Source organism: Cnephaeus nilssonii, assembly GCF_951640355.1.
Source record: "Cnephaeus nilssonii genome assembly, chromosome: 6".
Lineage (NCBI taxonomy): Eukaryota > Metazoa > Chordata > Mammalia > Chiroptera > Vespertilionidae > Cnephaeus > Cnephaeus nilssonii.
This window is the reverse complement of record NC_137077.1, coordinates 7540669-7562299: the sequence shown is the minus strand read 5'-3', so window position 1 is coordinate 7562299 and position 21631 is coordinate 7540669. Positions and strand designations below refer to the sequence as shown.

At 50.4% G+C, this 21631-nt stretch overlaps 1 protein-coding gene across 1 annotated transcript in view; it reads right to left on the bottom strand.

The window, feature by feature from the left end:
* Nucleotides 1-6833: 6833 nt before the first annotated feature.
* The window catches only part of CACNG2 (calcium voltage-gated channel auxiliary subunit gamma 2), a gene marked incomplete at both ends in the record, with an annotated part of 104548 nt that continues 89750 nt past the window's right edge, over nt 6834-21631 (bottom strand). Inside the window, 3 exons of the mRNA XM_079775555.1 lie at nt 6834-7369; nt 8733-8873; nt 16228-16311. Coding sequence (XP_079631681.1) covers nt 6834-7369; nt 8733-8873; nt 16228-16311 — 761 coding nt within the window. The remainder of the gene's footprint in view (nt 7370-8732; nt 8874-16227; nt 16312-21631) is intronic.

Here is a 21631-nt window from a genome sequence, read left to right as displayed (position 1 = left end):
TTGGGACCAAGATCAAGGCCTGGTAGAGGGGATGTGGTCAGTAAGTGCTGACAGACTGAATGAATATGTTTGGGTGAGTTGATTTAATTCCAGAAGTATGTGTGTATGTAAGAATATGTACATGGACATGCACACATGCTCCACACCATGGGGGCTCTGGATGTGTCTCAAAGGTGTGCATCAGTGAACCACACCTACAGATTTATGCAATGGTATGCTGGTAAATGTTTGACAATCAGCTCTTCATAAAAAAAACACCAAAACCCTGATTTGTAGCATTTGCCCATTTCTGTGGTGTAAACACTCCCACCACTGCCAGTTTCAAAATGGCCAAACTGAACATGGAATTGAGAAGAGATGGCTGTAGGAGGTGAACCCAGCACCCCACTGGGTTTTTGTCTGTGACAGCCCGTGGTGGGGAGGGCAGGCGGGGCAGAGCGCCTCATGCCTGGGAAAAGACTGCACGCTGGCCCAGAAACATTTCTTTCCAGTGCCTGGGCACCAGGGGAGCAGGCGGTGTCTGGCTCCCCGCCAGCTTCTGCCGTTGGCTTGGAAGCCAGTCCAAACTGATGTTCCTTGTTAGGCAGGTCTAGACACTCACCGAGACAGCCGCCTTCCCTCACTCCCTGCAGACACTCTGGGAGCTCTTGGAGTTTGGCGAGGTTAGCAGTCCTACGAGGGGGAAACTCTAAGCCTGGAACGTGAATGGAGGATGGTGAAGGAATGCTCCAAACCTCCACCAGAAGGGTGGCTGGGACAGTGCGGGTCAGGAGGCTGGGGCCTGGAACCTTCACAGTGCCAGTCTGGACACATAGCTTGTCCTCTCTGGACTCCACTGTGCCTTTTTTCCCAAGAAGGTATAGGTTTTCTGAGCTCTGTGGCTCCTTCCCTGACCCTCTGGGAGTCAGAGCCCTTATACAATCAAAAGCCAGAGAGAGGCCGTGCTGTGGACATGCACTGCAGGAGGGGCCCTGGGCTTTAGGGGCCTTGCTCTGGCCTTTCTCTGACCATGCCCCTCCAATGGGGGCGGGGGGGAGTCTATATGCCAACAGGATATACTCCTCCCTTAGCCTGTATTTTGAATTCCTTCCCAAAGATTCTAGGGCTGGCTACCATCTATCTTGAGTTTGCACTGGTCTTAGGGGTAGCCAAGGAGCGGCTGTTTTGGGTGGCAGTAACTGGAACATGGATGTGCAGGCTGGGATGGGCACGCCCTGTGTGGGAGAGGCCTGTACATGTTGAGTGGAGCTGGAGGTGGGGAGGGAAGGGAGGCTGGGCTGTGTGCTGGGTGCCAGAGTCAAGGGCCCAGGACTGGCTTGCCTTATGCTGCCACTTTTGGGTATGGAAATTAGAGGAGGTTGAGATTTCCAAATTCAAACCGTCAGGATAGAAGGATAGAGCATCATTTTAAAGTTTGATTTTTAGCTGTTAAACATTTAGATTTATAGTATGTGGGCCTCCATTTGTATTCTTGCCCTGGGATTATAAATGTCAGGAGTGAGCCTGGAGGGAGAGATGCTTGTGGGCCCCTGGGAACTTGGGCTGAGTTGAGCAGGGAGTTCTGAGCGTTGGCTAATTCTAGAGCGAAGTTTTCCAGGGTCCCATACTGCAGGGCGGGGCTCCCCTAGGCCTGTGTGGCTCAGAGTGTGCCATCTCTGGAGCCTCTGGGAGAGCTGCACAATGACAAGCTTCCTCCCCGACATGGAGACAGGGTCTTCCCTCCTAGAGACCCCGCTGCCTGGAGCTGTGCTGCAGCCCTGGTCTGTGGCCGGACCTGGGCCATGACCTCTGGGACTTCCCCCTATCCCCCTCGCTGTGCATTGCTGTGGCTGTTTCGAAGGTGACTTGGATCACCTTCAGCCACTTCAAATGAAAATATTAAAATACCTAGGCCAGGGAATCCCAGCTTCTGTAGTGAATGAGACTTTTTTTAAAAAAATCTATGATGAGAGATGTCAGTAGGACAAAATGAAGTCCCCCCCCCCCCCCGCCCTCTTTTCAGAGCAATGTATCACAATGTTTTCTAAACAGGCTTTGGTTAGCTTTTCTTTTTCCTATTGTCATGGATTGGTTGTGAGTTTACACCTCATCTCTAAGTCAAGGATAATAAATTCAGTAAGGGTGGTGATGGGAAGGTGGGCAAAGAAGGTGTTAGAAGGAGGAGGAGAAATATTTTACAATTTTCCAACAGACAAGTACTTTTCTGTTTGCTTTTTAATCTTGATTTGATTTTTAAATGCCTTCCTTCCTCCAAGCTTAAGTGGTATGCCAGTTTTTTAAAGTTAAAATGAACTAAATTAAATACGTTTAATGCCTTTGGGAGGCATGTACAGCTATCCTTCAAATAGGGCTGGACATTGGGGGGATTGCTGTTTGGCTGCCTTGAATGGGGCCTTTCTTCACTGTCAAGGGTCCAATTCTCCTGTTAGCATCCTGTTATGGCCTGAATTTTTGTGTTCCCCCCAAAATACATATGTTGGAGCCCTAACTCCCAATGTGATAGTATTTAGAGGTGGGGCCTTTGGGAGGTATAGTTAAATGAGGTCACAAGGGTGGGACTCTGGTGATGGGATTGGTGTTCTTATAAGAAGAGAGGAAGACCAGAACTCTCCTCTCTCTCTGAGAGAAGGTGCCATCTGCAAGCCAGGAAGACAGTTCTCACCAGAAGCCTATCTTTTGGCATCTTGATATTAGACTTCCCAGCCTTCAGAACTGTAGAAATAAATGTCTGATGTCTAAGCCATGCAGTTGGTGGTATTTTGTTATAGCAGCCTGAGCCAAATAGAACACATCCCATCTTGCTTTTCCCATCTCTTCAAGTCAGCACAGTCCCAGGGCCCCTTCCAAAATCCTCCCATTCGTCTTGGAGGGGACTGTGTTTTGTGTCCCTCTGAGTATTGTGTCCACTCCAGACTGCACACTTTCATGGGGAAAATTGAAACCCTGGACTGTCACTGGTTTATTTTAGGCAGAAAACTCAAGGACATCATGCTCCAACCTTCTGAGGAACTGTTGTGCTGCAAAGGGAAGGAACTCATTCAGCGTTGCTGGATTCAAAGGAAGAGTGGATTGAAATTCATTGTGCAGAAGAGACTTTCACCAGTGAGTGCTGTCCAGCATGGGCTGGGGTGACTCACCCCACCCCCCCCCCCCGCCCGCCCCCGTCATGGAGGAGTGCAAGTATCGGCAAGGAATATTTATGAAAGGACTCATAACCTGACACTCCCATGGGGACACTACTGCATGGCTTCTAAGCCTCCCATCCCTCATCTCTGAGAATCTCTGACTTTGCGATTGTTTGAAATGGGATGCTAGGAGTTGAGAAAGCAATGAAAGAAATCCACTGAAGTGAGGACCAAGCTATAAAAAAAATCTTTATTTCATGTACCAGGATTTTTTTCTTTTTTTAGTTTTCTGCTTTTTAAAATTTTTTTCTGTTAACAGTCTGAAAAAAAAAAAGGACCCACCAAGAAAATAAAATGGAGGTTGGTTTCTTGAACTGGTTTGAGCTGGACATGAGCAATCATCCACCCTGGCAAGCAGTGCCCTTGCCATCCCAGGCCTGGCTTCTTCCCTCTGGGCCCCCAGCCCTTTCTCAGCCAAGCTGGGCTCTACCCACACGAATGGCCTTCTTCAAGAGGACCCCGACCCCGGCCTCCCGGCCCGGCCCGGAGAGAGCACTGATTTCCATCCCGGACACTCTGCCGGCGCAGATTGGGGCCCGCTGTCCTCTCCGGACAGCGCCTGCTCGTTTGTTGTCGTTTGTGGGCCTCACCCTTCTGTCTAGTCCTCGAGCCTTTCTGGTGTGGAATCTGGTGGCGTGGAGGGCCAGGCTGGAGTGGGGAGGGAGAGGTCGTGATTTCTGCCCAGACTGGAAACACTGGGTGGCCACCACACCTGGTACTGGCCCCATTGCTCTGCCCTGGGGCCCTGGGGCCCTGGGGCCTCCTGGGAACTGCTGGGCTGGGCCGGCAGATCTGCCTTGTGGTTCAGGCTGAATTTAGGGTTCCAGATGCTGCTGACCTAAGAACAGAGCTCTCCTTTCCCAGACAAAAGATGGGAAGGGGAGCTGGGAGTGTGGAAACCCCAAAAGCAATGCTAGCCACTCCCCTCAACTCCCAGAGCTCAAATTAAGAAACTTCAGGCCAGGGCAGTGTCAAGAAAGAGGCAAACCGAGACATGCAGATGGGGCAGCAGGGCCCCCCGCCTCCAGCAGGCTGGGCTGAAATTCAAGCTTTACAAAACGGTGGGGTTTCTCTCAGTCTGAACTGGCCCCTGTCCCTCTGGGAAGAAAGGGGAGCAACACGGGATGCTGCAGACTTTAGTCTGTGGTGTCAGTTTAACTTTTGAGGTTGGTCCTCACCCTGGGACCAAACTTTAGAAAGCTCTCCTCTGCATCTCCTGGCCGTCACCACTCCCAGCAAGCCTTGGAGGGTCCTCTTTTTCTCTGACCCCTAAAGAGAGTGGGGGAAGCATGGTGGCTGATGTCTTCTCACAAGGAAGCCCCCTCCCCTTTCTGTGACTGGGTTATGGCATTAAAGGGGACACAGAATGAAGAGTGGCTTTGGGGACCTCTGGTGCCTTTTCCCTCTCTGTCTGAATGGCAGGATACACGTTTGCTCACGTGTGTGTAATTTTTGCTTTGACATTGGATGTGGGGGCAGGGGGTTGGGAGCACAGTGAGGAGGCATATGGTGTGTGTGTGTGTGTGTGTGTGTGTGTGTGTGTGTGTGTGTACAGCTGACCGATAATTCAGAAATGTTCTCAATGTTTTGGGGCTGGATGGCAGCTATTTTGGTTGTCTCTGGCATCTTCCTCTGGGCAGGTGGCATATCTTTTTAAAAGTCATCAGCGCCAAGAATAAGAATGAGCCTTTGGAGCTCATCTGGGTCAATCCACATGCTTATTACACAGGGGAAACTGAGGCCCAGAGAGGCCACACAGCAAGGGGTTTCAGAATTCAAAGCTGGATTCTAGACTGGTGCCCTTTCCATGCATGCAAGTGATGTGCATGTGTGTGGTGGGAGGGCACTGTGAGCATACATGCCAGTGTAGGGCTGCTGTCCACGGCTTTGGAGGGCATGAGTCAGCTTCTCTGAACCCTTCCTTCCTCTGCCTGTGTATGGGGATGGAAGGGTCTAGATGGCACGTGTATCCCTGTGAGTGATTCTAGCACTGGGCTTCAAGGACTGTGTGTGTGTGTTTGTGTTGTGCGATCTCCTTCGTGAAGAGAGGACTCTCCATCGTGGTTCTCTCTCTCTCCCACGTTAGCAGCGCCTTCCTGGTATAAGGAAGAGATCTTCCGTGATAGGAACTCCCTGCAGCTCCCTAGGGCCTTTTGTCTCTCCCTCCTGCTTTAAGCCCAGCTCTAATCTCTCACAATAGTATTTTTAAAAAATGGATTTGTATATTTGTTTTGTTTTCTCTTTACAAGTTCCCTGCTAAATTTTAAGTCCCCCACCCACCCCATTTTTTTGTTTTCACAGTTTAAAGCTGGAAAAGAATTAAAAGAAAAATACTATCTGATTTTCTTTCGAGTAAATCCACGTATTATATATTTACATTTATTTATAGTCTGTGGTTTTTTTTATTAAAAAAAAATCACCACTTGTTTTTCCTTTTTCTTTTGTAAAAAGAAACCTTTTTGCAATTTCATTGTTGGACCCACTGAACCCCAAGGGGGCTTCAGTGAGTCTAAGGACCCCCAAAGGGTCAGTGAGCCCCTTTCCCAGGGGACTGCGGGCCTATGAGTCTGGGGGACCACCATCGCCCCAGGGTCATTGGATGGCCCTGAGGTGAGGGGTGAGGAGGGAGAGCTGCTTTATATCCCCGGGGGTGGGGGTGGGATTTCCTGCCCCCAAGGACAGGATCTTGGGGTTTTGACCCCAAGAGGCTCACCCTGAGGATTCCGGGGTTTCTGGGCATCTCAGCAAGCCACCAGCAGCCATCCCTCTCCTTCCTTTCCCTCAAGGCCTAGGAAGTCATCACAGTGGGTTAAGGACCATTAAGGACTGGGAACCTGGGGGCTGGGCAAGCCCCAAGTGCACCCCCCTCCAGGTACCTTTCGGACAGGAGGGACCAAGGACTCATGGGTCACCTGGAGGCCTATAACTGCCCCATTGATGCTGGGTGGAGTGGATTCGCAAGCCAGGAGCTTGCCCAGCATTCCTGGGGCACCCATCCAGAGGCTCCAGGGACCTGGCAGTGACCAAGAGGCTCACCTGGCCCCGGGGCCTCTGAGTCTCCACCCCCACTCGCCCAGGGAGGCAGAGCCCTCTTGGGGTTAAAGGGAACAGAAAAGTAACTCTCCCAAAGCTTAAAAAAACAAACAAGCAAGTAACATAAAGCCCTGATTAAATGCAAAGAACATCTCCTTTCCTTTCTGTTTCTTCTCAATTTTTTGCTTTAATGTTATCTTAGTTCCCTTTTATTTTTTCATTTAAATTGGTTTTTATTAAATGTTAAAATAATGGTACATGGGAAATCATGCATTTTCTTTTAGATTTATTTTCTATTTTTAATTTTTATCCTCTCGCTGTTTTTAAAGTTTGTTTTTTCTTCCCTCATTTATGTGTTTTTCACATTTTCTGTTGTTTGGCTTCTTTGTTCCTCTTATATTTTGTTCTTTTTTTTTTTTAATTTACTTATGTTTTTCTCTTTTTTTTTTCTTTTTTTCTTTTTGAAGGTTCCCCCTCCCAACCCCCCAGTGGATGGTTTGGTTTCCCCCACCCTACCCCTACCCCCAGGCCCACCCCACGGGCCCGGGCCGTGTCCCCACTCTTGGGCTCTGCCTGGGACCTGGCAGGGCAGGCGCTAGCGAGGGCCCCGTGGCTTCATACGGGGGTGGTCCGGCGGTTGGCTGTGTTGGAGTGGAGAGAGTCTTTGTTTTCCTTCTGGATACAGTTGTGAACTTGGAGGAAGCTGTTATCCCTGTCGGAGTTGTAGGTGGCGGTGGGCGTGGTGGTGGCCTTCAGGGGGTCCCTGCTGAGGGTGTACATAGAGATTTCCGTGGACGGCAAGGTGTTGAAGCCCTTGAGGCCCACGGGGGAGGCGTCCCTGGAGTGTGAGGGCTCGGTGGAGCGGGAGCTGGAGCGGCTGCGGCGCTGATAGCGGTAGCGGTAGCTGGGGATGCGGGTGATGGCGGAGGCCTGGAGGTAGTCCGTGGCGCGGGCCGTGGCCCGCAGCTGTTTGTGCCGGTCGATAAACATGTGCACGGCCAGCACACCGACCATCTCGGCAATGATGAAGGACAGGGCCCCGAAGTAGAAGGACCAGCCATACGAGTAACTATTCTTTTTGGAGTCGCTCTTGGAGGGGTCTCCGGCATTGGCAGATATGTACACTATGATGCCAATGATGTTACTCAGACCTGTGGGGCACAGGGTGGACACGGAGGGGGCGGGGCAGAATCAGAGAGAAGGATGTTAATTTCCAAGCAGAATGCCAGGCACTTGGGCAGTATTAAAGGACATGGACGGTTGCCCTGGCTGGTGTGGCTCAGTTGGTTGAGCATCTTCCCATGCACAAAGGTTGCTGGTTTGATTCCCTGTTAGGGCACATGCCTGGGTTAAGGGCTGGATCCCCCACAGTGGGTGTGCAGGAGGCAGGCAATGGATGTTTCTCTCTCTCTCTCTCCCCCTCTCCATTCCTCTCTAAAATAAATAAAAACATTAAAAAGGGGGGGGGGCAGGGACAGTTGGATGGGCCTTCATTTTCACAGTGCATGGATAGGCGAGCATATAGGCATGTTGGAAAGCATCACCTTTATCATTTCATTTGGAGGGAGCCACAAAGGAAAGAACTAATGGAAGCAGATATGGAGGAGGGAGAGGAGAGGCATTCGACAACTATTGAGTAACAATAATAATAATAAACATTGTTTATCGAGCATTTACCACCTGCCTTCACTGCTAAGTGCTTTTCCAGGGGGTTTGCACATGAGGAACTGGATGACAGAGAAGTTAGGTAACTTGCTCAAGGCTGCCCTGGCATTTGAAGCTGGTGTGGCAGGGGATTAGGACTGGTGCCCGGAGCCAGACTGCCTGGATTCAAAGCCTTTGGCCAGGTAACCTTAGTCTGAGTTTCCAGGTCTGTGCAATGGGGATAATGAAAGACATGTCTTGTAGGGCCATGGAGAGGATTAAGTGAATTGATACATATGAAAGCTGTTAGAGTCTGGGACTTGGTAAGTGCTACTTAAATGCTAGTCATTCTTATTAAATGGCTCATGCTGCAGCCCATGTCCTTTTTCTGGAATTGGAAGCAAATGTGACTTGTCATGTAACTGGGCTGAGAAATGTGGTTCTGATTGCCTGCCTGCTTCCACTGAGGTAGGGTAGGGAGGGGAGAGGGTAGGCCCAGTACCCGAGGAGGGCCTAATTTAAAGTTCCCTTGTCTGTGAAACCTTCACTGACATCCTTAAGCAAAGTTTTTAGGTCCTTCCTCTGCTCTTTGGGATTTGGGCCCTTTTCTAAGAGGTGGGAGGAAGATGGGCCATTGGGCTAAGGGACAGGGTCTGGGATATTCCTGGAATCAGTGGGGGGAGGGGGGTCAGCCAGGAGCCCTAGCACAACCTGTCTTCCTCTCAATATAACCTGTTGCAAAGCACAGGGATTCCTCTCCTCCTTCTTCTCCTCTCTGGTTCAGGTCCTCCCAGCCAGTGAGCACCCAAACCTCAGCCTTCTCCCCACTGGCGGGCCTGGGCTCTGCCTGCCTAGCTCAGTGGTCATTACCTGCAGACACGAAGAAGATGCCAGCACTCAGGATGATGTTGTGTCGAGTCTTGTAGAACTCGCTGGCTGCGATGCAGAGTCCACCCATGAAAAGTAGAATCACACTCAGGATCGGGAAGATGCTTGAGGCCCTCACGGCCCCTGCAGAACGTGGAGGGTCAGGGAGAGAAAGAACATGGCTGTGAGGCTGAGGCATGGTGGAGGGAGGAGGCGGCGGCACACAGGAATGGGGTTTTATGGACACAGGACCCAAGTCGAGGTTGCTTAGCAATACCAGGGAGGAGGGAGAGGGAGAGAGCCACTGCCCAGCTCATAGCCCTGCAGGGGCTCATCTCTGCCTACAGGCCCCAACTCCAGTGCCCTTTGAGGCCCATAGGGCCCTGTGTGGCTTGGCCTCTGCCTATGTTCCCTCTTGTCCGGCCACAGCAAACTTCCCATATCATGTCATTGCATGTCTCTGACTTTGACATACTAAGCTTTTTTATTAGAATATTTTTCCTGCTTTTTTCAACTCAGTAAACTTCTATTCATCCATCAAAACCTAACTTAAAATTCCCATGTCTGTGAAACCTTCACTGACAACCTTAGGCAAAGTTTTTAGGTCCTTCCTCTACTCTTTGGGGGCATTTGGGGTACATTGAGAGGCAGTACATTATAGTGGCCAGGGAATCACATGACCTGGATTTGAATCTGGCTTTAGCTTTTATCAGCTGTGTAAGTTTGGGTAAATTACCTCACCTCTCTGTGCCTCAGTTTCCTCATCTGTAAAATGGGGATGGTAATAGTGCCTGCCTCCTAAGGTTGTTGTGAGGATTAAATGAGTTGATTCTGACAGTGCACCTAGGTAAGTCTTTGAGGGCATACAGTAAACATTTGATGAATGGGAGTATCCAGGTGGGCATGCGTGGGGTGAACCCGAGCTGGGTGAGAGGAAGAGGGCAAGAGGTCGGGGGTAGCTGGGTTACTCAGCATTCTCAGCACTCTTTCCCTTCTGCCCCCAGGCAGGGATGGAAGTACCTCCTCACCAGACCTGGATGGTCTCTCTCTGCAAGTTGTTTCTAAGATAAGGTGCTGTATCCCCATCCTGAGCCTCAGCCACACATCTGCACACGCACACATGTGTGCTCAGATGTGCACAAAGCTACCTGCTTTCTCATCTTCAGAAGCACACAGGGTTGGCGAGAGCTTCTTGAAGACCCAGGAGAGAGATAATGTTTGTTGGGTCTTGAGTGGGTACCTAACATACATTATATAACCCTCATAGTAGCCCTTCATGTGCGTTTTTTAGCTCCAGTTGATAGATGAGAAAACGGAGGTTCTGAGAGGTGGAGTAAGTTGCCCAAGCCCATCCAGCTAGTGAGTCAGAATGGGGATTATGCAGTTAGTCTCACCTAAGTTCACATGTCTGTGTGACCTTGGACCAGAGTCTTTACCTTGCTGAGTTTTTCCCTCCTGTAAAGTGGGAAGAGCAGTGATAATATCCAGCTCACAGGAATGTTGTGAGGTCCTGCGCTCAAAGGGTAGTCTGAGCAGCAGCACAGACCTCATGGGGAACTTGCTAGAAATGCAGGTTCTCAGGTCCCGCCTGACCTACCTACTGAACCGAACCAGAATGTACATGTTAACAAGACCCTCATAGTAAGACTTGTATGCGCACAACAGTTCATAAGGATTAAATTGGATAATATCTGCATTGTTTCGGACACTTCAAGGAATACAGTAAAAGATAGAATTATTATGATTTCTGATGCTCCTTCCCCTTCAGTCAGACACAACTTCGCCATGAATTGTCTGGACTTTCCACTGAAGCTGGTGTGGTCTTAGTGCTAAAATCTATCACAAGAAGCAGAAAATATCTGATTTGCTCCATGAACAAGTATTTATTGACCTGTGAGCATATGGAACTACACAATAGCTACTAATATTTAGGGCGTTCTTCCTATGTGCTGGGCCCTCTAATAAGTGCCTTCCGTGAGTTAACCCATCTAAACCTCACACCAGCCCCATGAAACCATGGGCCTCGGCTTTGAGGAGATTCCACATTCCGAAAACAGGCGGTGGCAAACTTTTTCTATAAAGGAACAGATAATAAGTATTTCTGGCTTTGCTGGCCATACGGTCTCTGTTGCAACTACTCAGCTTTGCTATGGTAGCATGAAAATAGCCATAGACAATATGTAAACAAACGAGTGTGGTTGTGTTCTAATAAAACTTTATTTATAAAAACAGTTGGTGAGCCAGATTTGGCCTGCTAGTTGCAGTTCAGCCACCTCTGGCCAAGTCCCTAATAAAGGCTGCACGGTCTCGAGCAGGGAGATGCGTTGCTCTTGACAACTGGAAGTTCAGTGAATAAATACAGGCTGAGTGCTGGCCACTGTGCCAGGTTCCAGGCTAGGCATGAAGACAGAAGAATGCAAAACAGGCCTGGTCCATGTCTTTATAAGGCCTACCACCTCATGGAGAAGATATATGTCCGATAATAACAGATAAATAGTTATCAACTAGGATGGTGTTATGAAATAAAGATGCCGTGTGGCACCATGAAGGCATGGGACAAGCTAATGTTCACTGAGTGTAGCCATTTGTCCAAGGCCGCCCAGCAGAGACATGGGGGACCTGGGTTTGTGAACCCAGGCAGTCTGCCTCTAGGCTCTGTGTGCCTACCACTGCACTCGCCTGCTTTCATGCCTCTCAGAGCCTCTTCTGAGTCCTGTGGGGATCAGGGAGGGCTTCCCTGAGGCAGCGATGTTGGAACTGACCTCTGATGGATAGGGGGAAGCTAACTGGGCAGAACAGAGGCGGGATGTGGAGAGTGTCCCAGGGAGAGGGAGCAGCATGAGCGAGGGCTTGTCCAGGGAACTGAAAGGAGCTGGATCACTAGGAGCTGGTGGAGGGGCCGGGGAATAACTGAGGGAGATGGAGCCACTGGGGCCAGGCCACACGGGCTCGTGGGTCACCGGGGACCTGTGGGTCGTGCTCCAGAGCTTACCTTTATCCAGAACAGTGGGCAACATGAAAGGGCTTAAAGTGGGCAGGACTGTCACAATCTGATTTGCATCTTAAGAAACACATGGATTCTCGATAATAAAGATATAAAAAAATACGTATCCTCAGGTGAGGATTAAAAAAACACATGGATTAAGAAGAGGCCAAGGGGAGTACAGAGAACCAGTGAGAGGGCTATTGCAGTGGGAGGACTATTGTGGCTGGCCAGACAAGTGATGGTGCTCGGACCAGCGTGGGCACAGAGGGTCTGGGCAGAGCTGGGTTTGAGGGGTGTTGAAGAGGGGAATTAAGACTCGGTGATGGGTGGATAGGGACACACTGGCTTGGGAGGAGCTTCCAGGCTCTTGGTCATCTCTCCCTCTCTCCTCCTTCCACACTGTGCTGGGTGGGGTCACCAGTGACTGTGAAAGGGGATGGGCTGCAGCAAATGCGTGTATGAGTGCATGTGTGTGAGTGTGTGTATGAGAGTGTGTGAGTGTGAGAGAGTATGAGTGTGTATGAGTGTGATTGTGAGTGTGAGAGTATGTGTGTGTGTGTATATGAGTGTATGTGAGTGTGTGAGAGTGTGTGAGTGTGAGAGTATGTGAGTGTGTGAGATAGTATGTGAATGTGTGTGAGAATGTGAGTGTGAGTGCATGTGAGTGATAGAGTATGTGAGAGTGTGTGTATGTGAGAGAGTGTGTGAGGGAGATGAGAGGAGAGAGAAAAGGGAGAAAGAGAGGAGGTGGGAGGGAGAGAGAGAAGGTGTTATTGGAGAGGAGAGAAAGAGAACTAGGAAGAGGAAGAAGAAGATGGGGGATGAGAAGAGGGAGAAGTCGAGAGTGGTGGTTGGGAGCATGGGCTCCAGGTGTGGGCTGCTTGGGTCCCATCCTGGCCCTCCCCGTCTTTGTGGCCTCTGTGCCTCCCCTTTCTCATCTGTATAATGGGACACCAGCAGTACCTTCCTTTTGGAGTGGTCGTGCAATGGATGAAGATAATGCATAAAGTGCTAGGCCTGGCCCCGACACAGCCGGGCATCCAATGAACGTTTGCTGCGTGTAATGACACATGAACGGAACTTGGAAGCGCACCGAGCGTCCTTCGGGAGCACCATCTGTGCAGGTCCTGGGAGCCTTCCCAGTTCCTGTTGTCTGGGGTTGGTGGAGAGAGCGGCCTGCACCGTCTCCCTCGCGGTGCTGCCTGCCCTCCCTGAGCCTCAGTTGCCCCCGGTGCTGCAGGGAGAGGGTCAGACACCGGCTCAGAGGGCTGCCGTGGTGTCCTGAGTAAGCGCACTTGAAGCAGTTAGAACGGTGCCTGGTACTGAGAACACCGGGAAATCCTGGTTCTCCCCGCAGCAGAGCTTATTGTTGCTGTTCCCTCTGGGCCTGCGGTTACCTGGGTTGGTGTTGGTTCAAGTGTAGGTTGTGACTCATGACTAGCTCGTGTAGTAGCATGGTGGCTGCAGCCAGCACCTGAATGAGGGGCCAGGGCCGAATAGAAATTGCCACCTGTGCACAGCAGGCGGAGGGCAGGCCCCGTGTTGTGAAACGTAGGCTCTGGTTGCATGGATGTGAGCACCAGCTGCAGCTGAGCAGGTTCCCTAACTGCAAGGATCCGCCACCACAGTTTTAGCCATGCTGACCATGGTGACCTCTGGTGGGAACAATTTTGCTAGAAGGGGCTGCAGGGCTCGGACAGTGGACAGGAGCGCTCAGCCCTGCCTAACGTTCCGGGAGGCAGGTGGCATCCCAGGTAGTGTGCTGGGCTGGGGTAGGTCATTTAACCTCTCTGGGCCTCGGTATATCCTCGTCTGTACAATGGGAGGATGGGGCTGTGTGTGCAGCTCCAGCATTTCAGGAGCTTGGAGGGTGTATCGCTGTGCTTCTATCCTCTAACCTGAAGCGGGTGATGGACTTCTCTCATGTGATCCATGGGCAGCGGGGACGCTCTAACAAAGCACCATCCTGGCCTTTGTCTCATCGCTCCTCAGAGTCCCTCCCAGGGACTGGTATTCATCCAGGCTCAGAGAAGTTGTGTAACGTGCCCAAGGCCACAGAGCAGACCTCACCTTGAATTCAGGTCCTTTCCCTCTAAATCACAAGCTCAGACTTTGACACCTGGTATTCCCCACACTTCCCACGCTTAGGTACCTAGGATCCCCTCGGTGCCTGGTGGGCCCAGCATAGGGGGGAGGAGAAGGGAAAAAAGGGAGGAGGGGGGGCGTGCTCTGAGGCTGGGAAGGGTGGCTTTGACTCAGCTTGAGACCTTGCATCCACCTCTGTCCTCATTCTGGGACGAGGGTGAATGTGCCAGGGGGCCCTCGGAAGGGTGGGCTCTCATTTACTCATTTAGCAAACATCTCCAGCTGGCTGAGGGGTAGAGAGAACTGTCTGTTTGCAGCTACTCAGAGGAGTAGCTGTTCATGGTCCGAGGGGCAGGGAGAAGAATCCGTAACAAATCATGACATGCAGGTTGGGGCAGAGGATCCTTCAAGAATGATCCCTGTCTTTTAGATGCTCTAACCAACCAGGTTAGAGCTTAATAGAGAATGATAGGAACTCACACCTTCCAGGTTAAAAAATTACTTTTCTTGTCTAGCTCAAGATTAGCATATTATAGGTCAGGGGTCAGCAAACTACGCTGTACGTCGCCTCTGTCTGTTTCTGTAAATACAGTTGTTTCATTTCCTTCTGTTTGTCTATGCCTCTTTTGTGCTCCAAGGTTAGTTGAGTAGTTGGGACAGATTGTACAGTCTGCAAAGCCAAAAATATTTATTATCTGTCCTTTTACAGAAAAAGTTTGCCGACCTCCTATTATAAATGCTCAAAAATATTATTGGATTTAGTCAACTCAGACCCTCGGACCCTGCACTGCTAATATATGTTCAAGTCTTTTGTCCAGGGACACCAGAATGAACCCAACACTTGAAGTTCTTCTCTCTTTAAGAATTAGGAAATGAAGGTATAAAGTAGGTAAGGGATAGTCACTGAAGAATCCTATTAGTTTTCCTTTATTTAACAAGCAGCATTGATTGAGCATCTACTAGATTCCAGAAGCTGTTAAAGGCACAGCAAAGAATGAGACAGAGTTCCTGCTGCAAGCACTTGGCATTTAGCCGTGCTCGACCATTGGGGCTGTGCTGTGCGGCTTAGCTTTGCCCCCTTCCACCTCTGTGTGCAGGATGCATCTCTCCATTCGGGTCTCCCAGTCCAGCTATTTCCCTGAGGGTCCTCCCCACATGGCCTTCCCAAGGCCACAGACTGTCTCATTCATTCCTCTCGATCTCCTCAGCCCTGAGCACAGGGTTAGCACATGGGCGGTGTTCAATCAGCCTTCTCACTATTGCCAGATGCTTTCGGGGGCCCCAGACATGGTAACAGGGAACACAACCAAATGGCCCTTTAGGAATTCCATTTATGAGCAGCGTCTTGCAGGACTTCATAAAAATAAATGATGAGCATTGTCAGATATTCTCCCTCATTTAAAAAGAAATCTATAAATTGCATCATGCTCCCTTCCTTCCTCTTCCCAGCTGCCTGGCTGACGTCATGTTCTGTGGCTTCTCAGCGAAACCCGATTCCAGGCTGACCTGAGATTGGCTTTGATGTGAGGAGGATTTATTGAAAGAGATGGGTGATCCATAAAATAAAATGCCTCCTACATTTTTCATAAAGTAATCCGAGGGTAATGCTAACTCCTCTGCCTCGGGAGAGGGGTGGGGCGGGCGGAGGAGGGGTTCCCGGGAGGAGAGGGATGGTGGGAAGGCAGGCCTAAGAGCCCCAGCAGAGCCGTCAGCCACTTCTGCTCCGCGGCTTTGCTATCCCAGGTGTCAAGGACCCTCAGCCCCTCTCTTGGAAATCCATTTTTCAGGGAACATTTCATCTTGTTAGTTTTTGCCTATTCTTGAGAACTTTTTGGGGGGACTCAAAGGCTTTCTCTTGCTAATATGTGTCAGGTGGATTTAAGATCACAGCTATTACATCAGGATTTAACTTTGACTTGACTTGTGGAGGAAGAAAAAAAATCTCACATTGTTTCAGTAGAAGTTCTAATCTGGCACTGCCTGATGAATGTCTTCATTCAGTTATTTAAGAAATATTTACTGAGGGCACTGGGCTGGACATATAATGCAAATAAGATGGGAAGAGCCCTGGCTAGCAGCGTTGGTAGGACGGTGAGGGAGATGGTTGCTCAAATAGACAAGGACTCTATAGCGTGATAAAAGTGCTGTGCTCTGGGAATCTGTTCAGGGAAATGGAGGGCTTCCTGGAACAGGTGATGTTTCAGCTGAGACCTGGTGGATCAGTAGGAGTTTGCCAGACAAAGAAGGGAGGGAAAGGTGTTGCAGGCAGAGGGAACAGCATGCATGAAGGTTTGGTCTCCGGACAGGAGGGAAGGAGGCAGGCCTTCTGCTGAGACAGGGACCTCTAGATAGTCCTGGTATTTGTGCTCTAAAGGTTGGAGGGCAGAACCCATCACCATGAAGGAGATAAAGATGGCTTGCACTCACGGAGGAAATATTCTGCTGTGTCAGCTTCGTAATCTGTATCCTCTGGGAAGTGATCAATTTGCTTGCAGAGACCTTTGAAGTTCCCTGGAAAACAAGAGGAGAAAGGACACATGAGACGTCATAGTCTCTAGGGTTCAGACCACTGGCCTCTTCTGAAGCTGGCCCAGCCTCTTCCTCACTCTTGAAGGGAGGTATTGCTTTGTCTGTGTGGACATCCTCCTGGTGAATCAAAACACGCAGTGCTGGAGAGAGGATCTAAGGCCTAGAACTTCAAAACCCAGCCATCCACGGAGGCTTCTGAGGATTCGCTGAAGCTTGGCGGGTGGTGGAGGTTTGATTCGGGGCTGGGGACTGCCACAGAGGAAGTCCATGAATGATGAACCGGGTGTGGTCACCTCTGTGCCCTAGCTCCCCCACAGTCACCCCACAATTTGCATGAGAGAAAACAGATAGCTTTCCAAAGAAGGCAAACCCTAAACTGTTGCTGACAAACATCCCCACCGCACTTTGGATAAGCTTGCAAAGCGCCATCCCATCTGCAGGGCATGAAATTCACGACACCCAGCCACCAACAGCTCTGAAATCCAGGGGGTGAGCCCCTCACTGGGGGCTGGGCCCTCTGCCAGGGCCTTGGACTAGACTCATTCTGGCTCTACCACAGGCCTCTGAGGGGGTATTTTCATCCCCATTTTACAGATGAGGAAACCAAGGCTCAGGGAGGCTAAATTAATAAGTACTTGGCCAGGAAATTGTGGAATCAGGGCTTTTGACTCTAAATATTAGCTCAGTGAGAAGGTGAGAACTGGCTCAGGTTAAAACCCCATCCCAATGCCACAGCAGGGGCTACCAACAGTCACTAAGTGAGTGAGTGAACTATGCAATGCAGTCTCCATAAAGACAGAGGCGCAGAACAGAATATACAACCATGTCCACTTTATGACAGCAGGGACTTCTGTGTCCCCAGCACCAGCATAGGTATGACAAGTGTTGGCTAACTTCCCCTATGCTGGGAGATATGGTGCAGGGGTGAGAGGCTGGGAGATAAGGTGCAGGGGTGAGAGACTGGGAGATATGGTGCAGGGGTGAGAGGCTGGGAGATAAGGTGCAGGGGTGAGAGGCTGGGAGATATGGTGCAGGGGTGAGAGGCTGTGAGATAAGGTGCAGGGGTGAGAGGCTGGGAGATATGGTGCAGTGGTGAGAGGCTGGGAGATATGGTGCAGGGGTGAGAGGCTGGGAGATAAGGTGCAGGGGTGAGAGGCTGGGAGATATGGTGCAGGGGTGAGGCTGGGAGATATGGTGCAGGGGTGAGAGGCTGGGAGATAAGGTGCAGGGGTGAGAGACTGGGAGATATGGTGCAGGGGTGAGAGGCTGTGAGATAAGGTGCAGGGGTGAGAGGCTGGGAGATAAGGTGCAGGGGTGAGAGGCTGGGAGATATGGTGCAGGGGTGAGAGGCTGGGAGATATGGTGCAGGGGTGAGAGGCTGGGAGATATGGTGCAGGGGTGAGAGGCTGTGAGATAAGGTGCAGGGGTGAGAGACTGGGAGATAAGGTGCAGGGGTGAGAGGCTGGGAGATAAGGTGCAGGGGTGAGAGGCTGTGAGATAAGGTGCAGGGGTGAGAGGCTGTGAGATAAGGTGCAGGGGTGAGAGGCTGTGAGATATGGTGCAGGGGTGAGAGGCTGGGAGATAAGGTGCAGGGGTGAGAGACTGGGAGATATGGTGCAGGGGTGAGAGGCTGGGTGATATGGTGCAGGGGTGAGAGGCTGGGAGATATGGTGCAGGGGTGAGAGGCTGGGAGATAAGGTGCAGGGGTGAGAGGCTGGGAGATAAGGTGCAGGGGTGAGAGGCTGGGAGATAAGGTGCAGGGGTGAGAGGCTGGGAGGTATGGTGCAGGGGTGGGAGGCTGGGTGATATGGTGCAGGGGTGAGAGGCTGGGAGATATGGTGCAGGGGTGAGAGGCTGGGAGATAAGGTGCAGGGGTGAGAGGCTGGGAGATAAGGTGCAGGGGTGAGAGGCTGGGAGATAAGGTGCAGGGGTGAGAGGCTAGGAGATATGGTGCAGGGGTGAGAGGCTGGGTGATATGGTGCAGGGGTGAGAGGCTGGGAGATACGGTGCAGGGGTGAGAGGCTGGGTGATATGGTGCAGGGGTGAGAGGCTGGGAGATAAGGTGCAGGGGTGAGAGACTGGGAGATAAGGTGCAGGGGTGAGGCAGGTTCAGCCTCACTGACATGCCTCAGTTTCCTCACCTGAAAGTAGAGACCTTCACAGCTAGTCAAGGGGATTAGGTGAGCTGACATATATAAAGTGCTCAGAACAGCGCCTGGCACATTAGTGAACATGCTCGAGGGCATTGCTGTGAGAGAGAAATGGATTTGGACTATATTCAGCCACTGACATTGGGGATTTTTCTGTGACAGTAGCTAATATAACCTAATTAATACACAGTCCTCAGTACATGCTAGCAATTTATTTTCCTAGAGAACTCTGAGCCGCACACCCCATAAAGAAGGCTTTATTGTATGCTGTGGAAGTTGCTTATGAATTTTAAAGCATTGTAACACAGACCTGTCTATTACATACACCTGCATCTATAGGACATGGGTATACTTACATGAAATAAGCGTTTTGTGTATATCTAGCTATTGTTATATGCTACATATTACAGAGAAGATGGTTGACCCTCTGCACTTCCCATTCACTGTCTCTGTACCAAATTCACCTCCTTTACCAACTTCTGCAAGAAAAATGATTCCCTAAAGCATTTCGAGATTTCTGGCAACTTTACGGAAGCTTTGTAGGGTCCCAAGAGCACAGAGTTTCACCCAAAATGCTCCCAAGAGCAGGTCACTTCTCTGAGTGCCTGGGCAGTCCCTCTCCTTGCTCCCTTCTCCCCCGGACCTGTTGTCTCCCCCATTCTCTGTCCTCTGGAGCACACCTGCCCTGCCCTCGTGCATCTTGGTTCATTAACCAGTTAACTGCCATGATATTTTGAATTTAATTAAAAAAGGTCCGCCGCTTGCGCCTATAGATGCTTATGGTGTACAAATGGTTAACAGGAGGCCTCGACACCCTGCCCCTAGCAGCTTCTCCCCCTTTCCAACCACCCCCACTCTCCTGAGAAGTGTCTTTATACCAGCTGCTAAGAGGATATACTATCCTCCTAGTGTTAAAATTACAAATCAGTGTGTTTGAAAAGCACTTTGCAAAGCACTTCCATTTTCTCTCAATTCAATATGACAAATATTTCATCAGCGCCAGCTCTATGCCAGGCATCTTTCTTTATAAGGAAGCCTGCAGGAGCTGAGGTGTGGAGAATGGTCCTGACATGCCCCAAGTCTCCTAACAGATCGGGGACAGTGCTCAACCCCAAACCAAGGGCTCGCAGGTGGAGCCTCCACACCCCTCTTCTGAGGGTGCATGCCTGCGCCTGCTCCCCACGCAGCCTGGCTGCCCTCTGCACAAGCCTGTGCCTCAGCCACCTTTGGACTGACTGTTGGCTCCTAGCACAGTGCTGAGCACAGAAGAAGAGCGAAGAGATGCTTGTTGGGAGGCTGTGTGAAAGAATCAGCTGCATGGACCTCTCCTGGGAGGTCCAGACCTGGATAGTCAATTGCCTATTTGATGTCTCCTGGTGGATGTCTTAAAGGCATCGTATGCTCAGCAGGTCCAAACCTGAATTATAATCTTCCCCTCAAGCCTGGTCTTCTGGAGGCACCAACTAGCTCAGCGAATACCTCTCCATTGCTTCCTGGTGCAAGTTTGAGCCCAGCCATCATTGCTGACATCTCCTCCTCTTCACTACAAGTTCATGACATCCTGCTGTATTAGCTTCTCAGTATCTCTCAAACACATTGATTGCTCTCCATCGACAATATCACCCACTGCCAGGCCACCTTCCTTGCTTCCTGGAGGGCTGCAATAAGTTCCCCACTGGCCATTTTGCACCCACTCTTATCCCTCTCTACAGAGTTATCAAACTGGTCCTTGGAAAATGCCAATCTGATCAGGCCATCTCCAGCTTAAAATACTCAACAGCTTCTCTGTGCTCTCAGGAGAAAGCTCAACAGCCTCTGTTTTCACCTCTCTGTGCACATGCTATCTGGGCCTTCCTTCTGGCATGCTCCTTCCTACCACAGGATCCTTGCACATGCTGGTCTGGCTGCCTGAGCCCCCACCACATCCCTTGTTGCCTCCTTCCCTCTACCTCCCAGTGAGATGTCTACCACCCTGCTGGCTATTGTGTATTGGGGGAGATGTTAAGGCATGAGTGATGCTGGTGAGAATGTTCCAGTAGAGGAAAGAATTGGCCCAGAAAAAGGAGGGAACAATGTACAAGCAACATGAGGGTGGGGGGGATGAGGTCCAGGACACAAGTACAAGGGTGGCCTTTGATGGGGTGGATGATGGCCTGGTCTGTGCACCAGGAGGGCAGGAGACACATGTGGGTAGACATGGTGGGAGCTTGTGACATTTCTCTCTGGTTGCTTCTATTTTATTGATGGAATGGGAAGCAGGAACATCAACTGAGAATTAGGAAGGGGAGGCAGGGTTGGAGATTTGAGGAAGGAGGAAGGGAGTCAAATTTTTCTCCACGAGAAAGAGAGAGAATGGACCAGGCTTGAGACATGAAGTATGTATGTCAGTGGCTTCAAGGTCCCTCTTGAGATCCTGTGGTTTTCTCAGGCCACATGTAAGCATGCTGCTGCACTTTATCTAGATGGAGGGTTGCCTTTAACCAGGATGGGGGTCTGTGAGGAGAGTGCAAGAAGGGGAGGGAATGATTATGAAAATGGACAGGCCCGAAGCTGGGTAAAGAGGGCAGTGGAAAGATGGGCGTCAATGCATTGGCAGCTAGGGTGGGGCTCAGAGAGTTGTTGGAGTCAGGGGCTCGTGGGAGTGAGCTGAAAGGATGGGGCCTGGGAGTCCAAGAGCGGATGCAAAAGACATTGTGGAGTGTGGTTATTGGTAATCTCAGGGCCAAGTGTAAACCCATGAACTGTGTGGCTCAGGTTGCAAGGAGGTAGGGGTGACATTCAAAGTATTTAGCAACTGGAAAGGGCATCCAAATTAACATATAAGACAAAACTACAGTTCATGTTCATTTTCTATGTACATGGAGTATATATTACAAAACTGCTTACTAAGTTAAAAGTTGAAGTGCAAATAATTCATCACATTATCCTAATAAGCCCCAAATTATCGGTTGGTTTTTAGAAATTATTGGTGTGATCTTTTGATGATGAGGCTCTTACAAGCTAAATGATGGCCCTGTCTGGACCACGATTTGACACAGGGAACCACACCAGATGCTCATGGCCCTTCTCTGCTGCAGCACGAGTCATTCCGTCTCAGTGAGTACTGAATCTTAGTACTGAGTTTTCTCCCCTCTGGTCGGACGACTTATCTG